General features: G+C 39.1%; 1 protein-coding gene across 1 annotated transcript in view; it reads left to right on the plus strand.

Annotated features, from left to right (window-relative positions):
* The first annotated feature begins 9,231 nt into the window (after nt 1-9,231).
* The window catches only part of LOC129764326 (uncharacterized), a 40,990-nt gene continuing 36,009 nt past the window's right edge, over nt 9,232-14,212 (plus strand). The window contains exons 1-3 of the mRNA XM_055763292.1: nt 9,232-9,346; nt 9,392-9,536; nt 9,594-10,446. Of these exons, the coding sequence (XP_055619267.1) occupies nt 9,344-9,346; nt 9,392-9,536; nt 9,594-10,446 (1,001 nt within the window). The 5' untranslated portion in view covers nt 9,232-9,343. The remainder of the gene's footprint in view (nt 9,347-9,391; nt 9,537-9,593; nt 10,447-14,212) is intronic.

Consider the following 14,212-nt stretch of genomic DNA (forward strand, 5'->3'; position numbering starts at 1 on the left):
CAATGTTACACATTTGGAGATTTAAGTATCCCGGTCTTCGACCATCGTTCGAATACAACCGTTGCCTTAGGAGATAACTGTTCACAGCTACGAAATGCATTTCCCGCCAGATTCTGTCTGGCCCATTCTGATGACAAGCCAACAAGAAAAAAAATAGTTTGGCGCGATCAATGAACCTCTCACATCGGGCGCACCAGTTTGAACCCCCGATTTCGTTGACTAAATATAGGGCAGATGATTGCACAATAAATCAGGACACAATCACACAGGATCGACGGTTGACGGTTTTGCGGCGTGGTGAGATTCACTCCCGAGCAGCTGGTTGCAACCAGTAGAGTGTGCAGCGTTTTGAATTTTTTGGATAATAATCCGATACTGTACCGACAGGCAGGCAGAGCAAAGCGTCGTACGGAAGGGACACACTATTTGTTGTATGGGAGAACCGAAAGGGATTGAAGAATTTACGAATAAAAAAAAGGTCCCTTTCGCATGTGCAACTGTGCACGTTAAGTGTACTGTTTTAGACCTGGACGGAATGAAATTATGAAGTTGAGAAAAGAGCGGCAAATGGCAAGCATAGAATCTTTGTGATTGTACTTCCTGGATTTTTAGCTGTGAAGCGTACTCGAGCTTATTTAACAATTGTTTCTAAAATTTATTACACAAATCTTAATGTTTTATGCTTGTGTATAGTGTATTTGTATATCGGGCCATCTTCATTTTCTGTTAATATTCATCTAGAAACGTTATGATTTCCCTCTAAAATCAGCATGCTAAAGCATGAACAACATTCTCTTGACGTAGGAGTACGTCTTTCGGGATCATAGTGAGGGTACAAATTGAAAAACGAAAATCGATCGCATCGTGAAAAATATCCAATTTCAAACGCTTAGGCGCCGTGCACTAATTACGTAACGCGAGAAGGGGGGGGGGAAAGGAGGGCTAGAGATTGCATTACTCAACGTGTATTAGAGATTGGAAATTGCGTTACGTAGGGGGGGGGGGGGTCCAAAATCCGGATTTTTAGCGTTACGTAATTTGAGCATGACGCCTTATTGCTCAGTCATTTCATGATGAATTTATGAGATTTTTGCGTCAGTCGATTGCGATACTCCATAACACTTTTTTTAATCGAATAAAATAATATGTGTCATAAAAATTACTATTAAACAATTGTAAAATCTGAACCACACGAAAATGTCTCGTTCTGATTGGTTGAAATAGAATATACAAGCTTATTCTTATATTCACAATTATTGCTCAGTCATTTTCTGATAGATTTACGAGAGTTTTGACCAATCATTTTGAGCACTCCATAACAATTAATTACAGTGAAGATGAATAAACGCCCGCTTCCACACACACTCAATACAAAACTACGAGCCCGATTCGGCTGAAATATTGACAGTACACCCATACCTCGCTATACGCCGTATAAAGAGGGCTTTTCGTTGAACAAGCTTGGAATCGATCCGATAGAGTTTGTATGAATTTGTATTGGAATAATTGATTCGTTATACGGCTTTTTTTCTTAGCGGCCCAGGAACGTATCTAGGCCGTAAAGCGAGGAATGGGTGTAGCCGTTTACGAGAAGGTACTACACGATAAGTAATCTCTCTTGCGATATTGACACCATCGGGCGACGAGGCTAAGTTCTCATCGGACCGCCCTCGTAGGTATAATAATTGAAGCCTACCCAGCAAACATTAAATCTTATAATTTTGCACGTGCCTAGTCTTACAAGAAATCCGAATAAATCATAATGGATGATGGTGGATGATAATCCACACGACCGGAGTTGGAACCCACGTCGGAGCAGTTTTCACCAAACATCAATCTGTACCATTTTAAACATTCATATTCCACTCGCAACACAAGTCAAACAACAATTATAATTTCTACAAACATAAATACTCATATATAAAAATGGCGATTCGTGAGGCTATAATAAACATTTCACGAAAATATTTTGCGCCATTTGTTTTTTTCTATGTCTGTAATAAATCGTATATGAGTATGGCAAAAGTCGTATTTGGTGCTTTGACAATTCATGAATATATTCATATAAGATCACAATTCAATTTCAACATAATCGCTATTATAGCCGGTCAAAGTTGCATATTCATCCAAACAAATTCGGTAAGCATTTGCCATGTATGTATATGGCCTCCACTTTTGCATGCATATGCCAGTTAGGCGCATTATATGCCAACCAAATTTTAGGGCATATGATGTTATATATACGCTTGCTATGCGATTTAATGTTTGCTGGGTCTAATAATAAGGTTCATTCAAAGATTCAATAACTGAGATTGATCCAACCATTGCCATTTGACGTTCATTCCTGTTATGTTTGCCGTCTGCTCGTTTAGCAGTTTTGATTGATTCTCCTGCTATATGTTTGCCTTGAAGTTGTGCACCAGTGGCCGAGTGGTTAGCGTCTCACATTATTATGCCGGATGTTCGGGTTCGATTCCCGTCTGGCCGGGGGATTTTTCGTCAAAGAATTTTTTTTCGATTTGCACTGTGGTCACGCGTATTCAAGAGCTTGCCCATCGGAATACATTCAAGGCTTAAGAAATCTCAACTAAGTATTAATAAATGACGCTAGTTAAGGCATACGTTGAGACAGCAAAAGTTCCATAGGGAACGTTAACGCCATTTAAGAAGAAGAAGAATGTTTGCCTTGAGGTAGTATGTACAAACTTCTATCACTCAAATTGTGTTCCGTTAGTAAAATCATTGTTTCCTCCAGATTGTGATCCAATGGTTTAGTATATTTCCTTTTGTCGGCCTCAGTAATATGTGGAACTGACTTGAACTTGCTAAACTTATCGTTTGCATCCTCCAAAATCTGAGCGGATTGCTTCAATGCGATTGAAAATTGTAAAGTGCCTATTAGAACGTTGAACGTTCGCTTATTAAGAAAACGTGAGTGTTTGAGAGTGTTTATAACAAAAAATGCATTTGAAGTTTGCCGGGTCAGCTAGTTATAATATAAATTGATTTTCAGACACAATTTTCGATCAAGATTTCTGGTTCGCTTGTTTGTCCGATACATGAAATACATGTTTGATACGGAAAAGTAAATTTTCATTTCTTATTTTTATTTTCAAAGCGTGTTATTTCACATGAGAATCTATTGTCATTTTCGCTTAATTCTTCTTTCCGCAAACGCGAAATCCAACTGGGTTGATAACGATGTCGTAGTGGAACACATGGGCATTTTTTTCGAACTTTCTCTCAAAGCTTTTCAAAAATTTCAAAATTTCAACCATAACATAACATTGATCTACAATCCATTCCTCGGAATTGTACTTACCAATACATTTGGCCTTCCATTTTTATTTATATAGATAAAAAACCTTTTTTATTTTATTTTTATTATACATTGAGTTGGCTCTTAAGATTTTTTTTAGAGCTACTGATTTAATGAATCAGGCGCCAAATACCACCAAATGTTTTCCCAACACATCAGAGAAATGTTTAAATTTAACTCACGAAAATCAACAGTCACATTACACTTTTCAAAAGATGGAAGACGTACCCCGATATAGTATACAATTGTATCAGTCTTCTATTTTGTCTTAATTTTAAGAAGTGACACTTCCATGGATTTATGGAAATAGCGACTCTTCTGCTTACAAAAAAACTGCTCCAGTATGTTTTAGTGCAGGTGAATAATATCGAAATCATGCATGTCTCTGCAAGTAGGTATATACCTACAAAATGAGAGAATGTTTAGGTTTTTAAAGATGCCCTTTCAATGTAACTTCGTCAACTGTGTTTTTGTGCTCTTTTACCGTTCCGCGTTGAATTTAATAACTGCTCTTCGTTCCATAATAAGATTTCTACATCAAACAAAAACATCTTCCCGAAAAAGAAACACTGGCATGTCTGTCATGACACTCAAAACTAAATGTTTCGACAGATTATCATAACCTGATTGAATTCTCAATAATTATGATATCAATAGATTGTTAGTTACTAAAATATTATTTGAGTCTCGCCACTAAAATAAAAAACTGTGTATATTAAAACATATTTAACTGTCGGTATAACATGAATTCACGTACAGTCAGTATAACTTATTGCAATTTACATTATTTGAACTTCATTCCTTACTTTCGTGTAATTGATTTTGGAAGATGGTATCAAGAAAAAGATGTGTAAAGAAAAAAGAACAGCAATATGAAGATATCCTGAGAAAAAATCATGCCATAAGCAACTTTGACTCTTAGAAGATACGAAGAAGTGTTCGGATATTAGAGAGGAAAAGATTACCTGCAATCAGGTCTTTTTTCGTGATTCTGGTCCTCAGCGAATGAGACAATACGCGAAAGAGGAAACTTGGCAACTGTCCGTTTCATGATGCTAATAAGTTTGGCTTGACTTGGTATGCTACAACACAGCGTCCGCAAAAAGGATATGTGGTGTACAGTTCTTTTTTGAGGGGACGTTATGTTGACTGCACTCAACATGTAAGCTCAAACCATGAGTAAAAAGTAAAGCTTCTGCATACAACGTTGTTTGATAATCATTGACATCCACGTTTATGATTACAACGTTTTACTTTTGATATAAAAAATGGAAATACAATACTAATTTTATGAGATAAAAATTAAACACACTTGTTGTGGTTATGTGGGTCATCTTCATCCATTTATTGCTGTCACTTATATAACAGTATCATCTCGCGGGTTCTTATATAATCAGCCAAAAAATTTTTTTCTCATTACAGTAGAACCTCAATTATTCGCGGAAACAAGCCCCATAGTAATTCTACAGGCTTTGCCTAAATTGGTCAGTGAGTGATAGACTCTTGCTCTTTTGTTTTGGTCATGGTTTTCTCATTATCAAACCGTTGATGAATACAAGCTTACAGATGGATATTTGATTGATTTCTGCATTGATAAAACATAGTTTAGAAAAATAAATTCATTTAAACATTAATCAAAAATGGTCGTACTAAAAAAAATTTGAAATATTAATTTTTTTTGAGGTATTTAGAGATTCAGTACTACTCTAATTCATGTATAAATGTGTTCCTACATCTTTAATAAATATGTGTGTTTTTTTTTTAATTTTAGCAGTGTTGCGCCGTGCAAAAAAAATCTCTTTTTTTCAACTTTAAGACCTAGAGTTTAATTTATATTCAAATATGTTCGTATGTGTTTTTTGATATTTGTAATTCTTGTTCAGAAAATTTCAAGAGCTGCGCGGTATCAAACTATCTAATAAGTTTTGAATATTTTTTTTTGTTTCTATTTTTGTATTGTATTGACAGCATTGAGGCAGTTAAAACACAATTATTTGCACTCCGTAAGTTGAACTGGACCTCATTTCCACTTCCTTCATATGGAGTACGCTGCGTGCTCATAAACATCCAAGCACTAAAAGAACGCCTTAAATTTGCAATGCTTTCTCTTGTTAATGGCCTAATTTTGCAACGAGTACAATCAGCTGAATTACTAGAAAAATTAAATTTCAACTAACTCAACTAAAAACACGCAATTTGTTTCTAACCAAAACATTTGGTCGCATGATGCGTATATACAATCAACACTGCGAAATAATTGACCCAACAATGAATAAAAAACAGCTAGAAAGAAACATGTACCGTAGGAATAATATTTAACTTAAGAAAACATTGTAACATTAACATATAAGTATGTAGTCTCTATTTGTTTGACGAAATGAATAAATGAAATCTATATATTAGGCTGTCAAAAAAGTCCTGCGGTATTTCCGCGAGGTGTCGTTGTAAGCGTGTAGTTCTAGTTGTATTCATTGTATCGAGTCATACTATAGCTTGTTGGAAAGGTATTTTTGCGCGCTATAATATAGTCCTTGACAGTGTTTTGTTTGGTTAAATCGTTCGTGAGTTATAGTGTCGCAAATATGGAGCAAAATAAAGAGAAAATCCGACATATTTTACAGCACTACTATGACAAAGGCAAAAATGCATCTCAAGCTGCCAATAAAATTTGTGCAGTTTATGGACCCGATACAGTTTCCATTTCCACCGCACAACGATGGTTTCAACGTTTTCGTTCTGGTGTACCACTGGTGTACCATGCGCCACGCTCCGGAAGGCCTGTCGTCGAAAATTGCGACAAAATCGCTGAATTAGCCGAGAAAGACCGGCATAGTAGCAGCCGTAGCATCGGCCAAGAGCTGGGGATAAGTCATCAAACCGTTATTAACCATTTGAAGAAGCTTGGATTCACAAAGAAGCTCGATGTATGGGTGCCACACACGTTGACGCAAAAAAAACATCTTTGACCGTATCGACGCATGTAAATCGCTGCTGGATCGCAACAAAATCGACCCGTTTCTGAAGCGGATGGTGACTGGCGATGAAAAGTGGGTCACTCACGACAACGTGAAGCGCAAACGGTCGTGGTCGAAGCCCGCTGAAGCGGCTCAGATGGTGGCCAAGCCCTCATTAACGGCCAGGAAGGTTCTGATCTATTATGAGCTGCTTCCCTATGGCCAAACGCTCAATTCGGACCTGTACTGCCAACAACTGGACCGCTTGAAGGTAGCACTCATGAAGAAGAGGCCATCTTTGATAAACAGAGGCCGCATTGTCTTCCATCAGGACAACGCCAGGCCACACACTTCTTTGGTAACGTGCCAGAAGCTCCGGGAGCTCGGATGGGAGGTTCTTTTGCATCCGCCGTATAGTCCGGACCTTGCACCAAGTGACTACCACCTGTTTTTGTCCATGGCGAACGAGCTAGTCAGAAGTTAGCCACAAAAGAGGCCTGTGAAAATTGGCTATCCGTGTTTTTTGTCAATAAGGAAGCAAGCTTCTATAACAGGGGTATTATGAAGTTGCCATCTCGTTGGGAACAAGTCATCGAACAAAACGGCGCATATTTGACTTAAAACAGATGATTGTAACTAATTTTATGAACAAATGAAAATTAAAAAAAAAATACCGCAGGACTTTTTTGACAGCCTAATATAAAAATGGATTTCTGTCTGTCTGATTCTTATGGACTCCGAAACTACTGAATCGATTGACATGGAAATTGGTATGTAGTGGTTTTTGGGGCCGGGGATGGTTTTCAAGATAGTTTGAGACCCCTCGCCCCTCTCTAAGGGGGGGCTGCCATACAAATGAAACACAAATTTCTACATTACTCGAAAATTAATCAAGCAAATGGAACGAAATTAGGCATCTGGAGGTTTTAGGGTGAAAAAAAATTATTTTATGGTGGTTAGATACTCCGCCCCCCTCTCCACCATACAACTGAAACACAAATTTCTGCATAACTCGAGAACTAATCAAGCAAACGAAACCAAATGTGGCATGTGGAGGTTTAAGGATGCAATAAATGTTTCTATGGTGGTTCGACACTCCTCCCCCTCTCTCAGGGTGGGCTGTCATACAAATGAAAAACAAATTTCGGCATAACTCGAAAGCTAATCAAGCAAATGGAGCCAAATTTGGCATGTGAAGATTTTCGGGTGCACGAAACGTTTCTATGGTGAATGGACACTCCTGCCCTCTCTCTAAGGGGAGAAGAGGGGAGGGGTCTGTCTTTATTCTATCATATTTTCTGTATCAAACATTTATTCCATGTAACGGAGAAACATGTTATTTGCAAGTGGTTGAAAATTTTGAACGAGAATTGTGTCTAAAAAAATATTCTGATATTATAATGATGAGTTTTGATAGAAGTACTAGGAGTTTTTTTAGTAAAAGGTAAATTCAACGGGGTCGATTAGAAGATCAATCAATGGACAGTTCTGCGATTGGACTCATGAACTTGCGCTTAGTAAGAAAACGTGAATGTATGAAGGTATTGATAACAAAAAATAAATTTTGGGCGGGACGAAGTTTGCCGGGTCAGCTAGTAAAAAATAAAAATACTCTTACTATGATTTACCACGACATATCCTGCTCCAGAATTCGGACGCGATGGATGTTTCTTAATAGACGATGAAACTGATGCGAGAGCCGCTTACAACCAAATCCTGGAAGTCAAATTATACAAGGCTCCTGCTCGTGGCACGGTTCCTAGAAGATTTAGGTTGTTTTTCGCGGATAAGTTTGCAAAAAAAATCATAATTTAGTAAAAAATCTGGTCCTGTGGCAAGAAAACCAACATTCATGTGATCATAAGATAATGATTTCGGTAGTATACCAAAGGGCCTTGTGATACAGTTTCTTTCTGCTCGGCCGGATCAAAGAAAGTCGAATCGGAACAAAACGAAGTTCATTCATGTTGACGGCATTGTGCTTCATGTGTTCAATTTGTGAAGCAAAAATGATAACGGATTGTCAGGTAGAATGAACACACATTTTAAAACAGAAATTATGAATGAAAATAAATCTTCTCATATCAAATGATTTTTCCGTTTTAAATACCTATTAAAAGTAAAACATACTGTGTTTGAATTACCGTTTAGAAATTATGTAAGGAAGAAAACACTGATATACATATACATCATCATGCATTTGAGGGTTAATACTAAGCTGCGCTGAAACCGATGGGACGTTCACATCACATGACGAACCGAACATGCCGCCCGATACAGGCTGATCGGCATCATTCTGCATAATGTGGACGCGCCTTTAGAGTTTCTGAATTAGCTACTTTAGAATCATTTACTGCCGTTTTTGTAGCGTCATGCTGGTGTATTCCAACAGGATATAACATGCTTATTAAGCAGGGGCCTAATATTCTGCTCATCTACCGAATAAAAACCCAATCCAGAACCTAGGGGAGGGATCTTACGAAGAGTGGATGCATCTAACAAACAGTATGAGAGTGTTCAAAAGCTCAAACGAGCAAACGAGCAAACGGAAGATTGATTGAAAAATAAAGAAAGACCTACGAATTATAAACTTGTTGTAATTCATGCGAAATAGTTGTGTCATCTAATTTTATAGTTATGAAACACTGGCGCTTTTGTTTTTTGAATGATTCGCGCCTGAACCAAACATTGAAGTTCATATGGTTAGTCTTAAAAACGGAGATAATTATTATACCCTGTATTATAAACATTATTTCAACCGAGTTCCTACATATCTCGAATGAAAATTTCCATATAGAATCAATATCCTATGCTATAGAGTGGCGTTACGTAATATGTGTACGAAGCCTTACTTCATTGCAATTCAAAACTGTTGAAAGCGGTGAAACTGCACCTTCGAAAAGGCGAATAGTAGGCCTGTCCGTCGAGAACATCAAGTTCGAAATTTATGCTTCATGTCTTTTAACTCAGCAGTTCATGTAATTTTTTCGTTACCAAATTGAAAATCAGGTTCTCGCAACTGTATCAAATAGATTTTTTTGAAAAAAAAATCAGCTCAAATTATCCAACCATGGTGAGTCTCGAATCAAATGACAGCTTGCTAAAAATTCAAAAATAGTTCAATATTCAGCCCAAATCCAAATTTACCGATCGGAAGTCTTCGTGGCAATCTGAGAATGAAATTTTTGATGCGAAATATAAAGCTGCGGTGAAGGCGTACCACAACTACATGGAGGGTTTTCATTTCATGCTCTCTGAGAATGGTTTGGATTCAGTTTGTGTGTACTTTTATCGATTTTAAATTATTTTTTTGCTTTCAGAACGAAGAATGGGTAAAATTCTTATGCGTCGTGCCATTCCTCTCTGGTTCCAAGAGCTTTCAAACGAACAAATTAAAACAATTGATCAACTTTTGACGGAAATCCGGGATGATTTGGATGAGGATACCGTTCATCGCTGTCAGGCTGTCATACGTCATTTGGGCGTTTATCCGCTTTGTCCGTCGACGGTTTTTCGAAAAGCTTTGATATTTTCACGTGGGAATGATTTATCCTTCATTTGGTTCCTGCTTGAACTGTTCTACTCTAAAAGCGAAACTGATGACATGGTCGTTGATTACACCAACAATGAACGTTTGCTGATGTCCTCGATCTGCCACCTGGATATGATGACCACGTTAAGAGGTCTGGAATCAGTTCTCCCACCACCAAACCAAAAGGAAGAGAAATGTTCATCATCGTGTAGTCACCACGAATCATTCGATTGGACATCGGATACTCGTTATTGCTCTCCCTATTTGAAACCGTTACATGTCTCGGAACCTCGTTCTGCAGAAATCCATAAGTTTCGTCCGAGAGTGGCATTTTGCATCGCTCGCTATGAGCGCTATCGTGATCCGGATTTCGTTATTCCAAACGAGGCTTCCCGTTGGTTTGCAAAGCAAACACGCTCGAATCAAACCTCGTTTGATAGCGTTGAGAAGACCAAACGAAGTGTTCCTCTGACCAGCGCTTGCGATAGTGCGGAGGTGATTGTGAAGGAACTGTTGAACGACCAAATAGCGCTGATGGTTGGTCGGGAGGTTGATCGGAGGGAACTTTGCAGGAAACATCAAGATATGGAAAAGAGACGCCAGAAGTTGATGAATTTGCTGACTAAGAGAACGAAAGTGAGGTGAGTTTCGTAGGCGTAGATTCGTTAATTTATATTGTTACTAGCTGAGCCGGCAAACGTTGTTCTGCCATATAAATTACTTCTAGTGAAAATTTTGACTGTTGAATAAAAAATAACTAATGTATTGCAATACATGTACATACAAGCATAGATTCCACGTGGATATCGAACAGATACGTGAAGATTTGACCGTGTATTGCATTGGACCGTGGGAACTTTCCGAACCTGAGTGTGATGTGGAGATGGAGATGAGATCTATGATATACAGTGAAATGGACCGGATCGATCGGATCTCAGGATTCGTCTTTTGCATTCAGAAATCTGATCATTCGTGCTATGAAATGTAGCAACCTTGCCTCGGCGCAAAATAAACTTCAAAAAATAAGTAATCCGTATTCGTGGAGCAATTTAATCTGTATCAGATTAGCAGACACGAAAATAATTTTAAATTGCTTAAATTTGGATGAAAATCATTACTCGATGTTGTTTAAATACTTAGAACAGTCCGAACTTACCGATTCTTCTATAAATCTTGTATACATTTCTTTTGTTTGAACACACGTGCTGTCGTTTGAACAAAGGCTGTGTAGGTGTTACTCATGATAGCGTCTCGCTATCATTCCTCGAACCGCTTCTGTTGATTGTACCATAGGAATCGCAGTCGTTCGCTCTCTACCTTTGCGAATATGTTGACCACAGCTCAAGAAATCCTAGAATGACGTTGTCCTGACTGCGCCAATTCATCAAACGACACACATAAGAATCCATCGAGGGCACTCTCTTGTTTGTTTCGTCTCCTCCAACCACATAATATTAAAATATTAATTCAAAATGAGTAATGATGTTCCTAATAATTAAAGTAACTGTGTGATTAGAATAATTTCAATAATTCATTGTGCTCATCCAAAAAGGCTTCCAGCTCGCCGGCGATATTCCTAGTTTTAGTCGAATTGAGGTTACTTGCGTATGTGTAGGGTGAAATTCGATGAAGAGGACGAAGTGCCATCTGGCATTGAACAACGTAATTAAATTCGTCCTCTTTAAAAAACGAACGACGAATCAATTATTTGGTATCGTTTATATAAAAATACAGATATCGCGATAAAAAAAGGAGATAAGGATGAAAATTGGTTATATATGGTTATAAGTTTTTTTTCAAGCCAAATTTATGCAAAAAATACGAAAACAAAGTTATTCAGATTTTATTTGCATGGAACCACCCTAATCGGTATCAAATATAAAGTAATAGGTATCCTAGCGGTATCATATATAGTTTACGACCTATTCTCATGCCTACCAATTTTTCTGAGTATAATATCATCAAAATCGGTCGAGCCGTTTCGGAGGAGTTTGACTACGATCATCGTGATACGAGCATTTTATATATAAGATTATAAATGAGTGCAGCAAGCGGAAAGCATGCTGCTTGTCTATTTCAAGTTTCAAGCCTCTTCAATACAGAGGAGAAGAAGAAGAAGTAGGCACAATTTTCACCAGACGATGCTCTGCTACCGTACATATTGATTGTTTCGATCCTGGTCGGGAGCTTTTTTGTTAAAAAAATCTTCCTTCTTTCGCCCTGGTCACGCGAGCACTATTTAGTTTCTTTTAAAAGTATTAGCGGCAAAATATCTTCATATGTGCCAGACCATGTAACGAGTAATTTCTCATTTGAAGGTTTCCAAGTAAGTTAAACCAGGTTTTGGCAACATGGGGCCGAGCATTGGTCATGATGTAGAATCACTTTTCCGTGCAACTGCGTCCAGGATATATCGAAATCGACCAGTACTTCCTGTTGGAAATATCTGTTAACTAACAGTGGGAGATTAATTGCGGAAAACTTCTTAAGATATAATAAATTCCATATTATAAAAATCATATTACTGGAATTTTTTACGTAGAACTACGTCTTTCATTAAGGGTGCCAAATCAGAAAACAGTTCACATTTTTATGAAATAAAGTTAACGGTAATAACTAGTTTTGCTTTGCTGTTTTGCTTCTCTAAGATTTCTTCGGTATGCTATGCATTACAATCTCCAGGTGTATAAAGTTTTCAGAATGATGAAAACTAGAAGCATTCCCATTTCCCATACATTTGTTCTGTTTATTTGTGTGCGTACCTAACCGTTCTGTCAATAAAGGCAACTTATGCAGACGCGAGAGTATTTGCGACTCTACTCTTGCACAGTAAGTACGCTGTCGTCAGCGTATAAATATTGCATATCCTCTGAGGAAAATTATCACAGTCAAGTGTGAACATGGGAAAGAGAAAGAAGAAGATCTGCGATCCTGGCGGATGCAGAAGAAGAACTTACATCAAATCGAACCACGGCAGCGATGGGAAACAACAACGCGGATCCCAGCGTAGTACTATCTGGAATCCAACCCCCGGCAAAGGAGAAACTGAAGCTACCCCCTCTGGTGGTTGCATCGGTCCCTCTGGATAAGCTCAAGCGTACAATGCTAGCGATCGGCGTAAAAGCCATTTATCAAGTCACTAGGATGGGAATTAAGATCTTCACGGCAAGCCGAGACGAATACAGCAAATGTAAAACCTACCTAACCAAGGCTGGTATTTCATTCTACACGCATGACGTGCCAGCAGACAAACCGTTTAAAGTGGTAGTCAGGGGGCTTCCGGCTATGGAACCCGAGGAAATTATAGCCGAGTTGCGCGACATGTACAAGCTACAGCCTATGGCGGTATTCCCTATTAACCGTCGGAACAAAGAGCTGACATATCGTGATTGCCTGTACTTGGTACACTTCGCCAAGGGCAGTGCATCACTACGTGCCCTGCAAGCCATCCGCATGATTAGCGATGTGAAGGTTAAATGGGAGGCATACAGAGGACCGAATCGGAGCGTGACACAGTGCATGCGCTGTCTCAACTTTGGCCACGGCACTCGGAACTGCCATTTGAAACCAAGATGCAACGTTTGTGCTGCTGTTCGTCTCACCGACCAATGCCCGATGAAGGAACCTGAAGCCTTCAAATGCGCAAATTGCAGTGGGGCCCATATGTCCACGAACAGGAATTGTGCCAAGCGCGAGGAATATCGCCGCATCCGCGACGATGCCTCTACGAAGAATCACCAGCCAATCCAGCGCAAGAAGAAGAAGCAAGAAAACATAAATTTGGATGCCTTCCCGGAACTGCCACCTCCGCGGCCAAGACCGGTACCCAATCTCGCGCCCCTTCCACTTCCGAATCATCAGCAGACGCGAAATCCATCAATAGTTGACCGCTCTTTCGGGTTTAGAGTTCAGCCCTCCGTTGACACAAATCAATGGCCGTCCGAAGCGAATTTTCAAAAGACATGCACAGATCCATCGAATCAGACGATTGTTCACCTGGCAAGCATCGTGGCCGAACTCCAAAAAATGATGGTGCAGATGATGCATCTCTTTACGCAGCTCAAAATTCACCACCAGAATCCTTAATTGGAACACCTGCTCTATAGCAGCCAAAAAGTTAGAACTCATCGAATTTCTGCAAAATATCCAAATCGACGTCAAATCGAAACGCACCTCAAGCCTTCCGTTAACTTCACTCTGCCTCATCACGCCATTTACAGACTCAATCGAGCTGGAGCTTCCAAAGGTGGCGTTGCAATAGCCGTTCGCAAAGGACTGGAATTCAAAACTCTGCCCGACTTCCGCTTATCCATCACCGAGGCCGTTGGCATTGAGCTAAATACTCCTGAGGGACTGATAACAATGATTGCCGTGTACTGTCCGATTCAGTGCAAGGTCTCAGACGGT

Source organism: Toxorhynchites rutilus, chromosome 2 (assembly GCF_029784135.1).
Source record: "Toxorhynchites rutilus septentrionalis strain SRP chromosome 2, ASM2978413v1, whole genome shotgun sequence".
NCBI classification, from domain to species: Eukaryota; Metazoa; Arthropoda; class Insecta; order Diptera; family Culicidae; genus Toxorhynchites; species Toxorhynchites rutilus.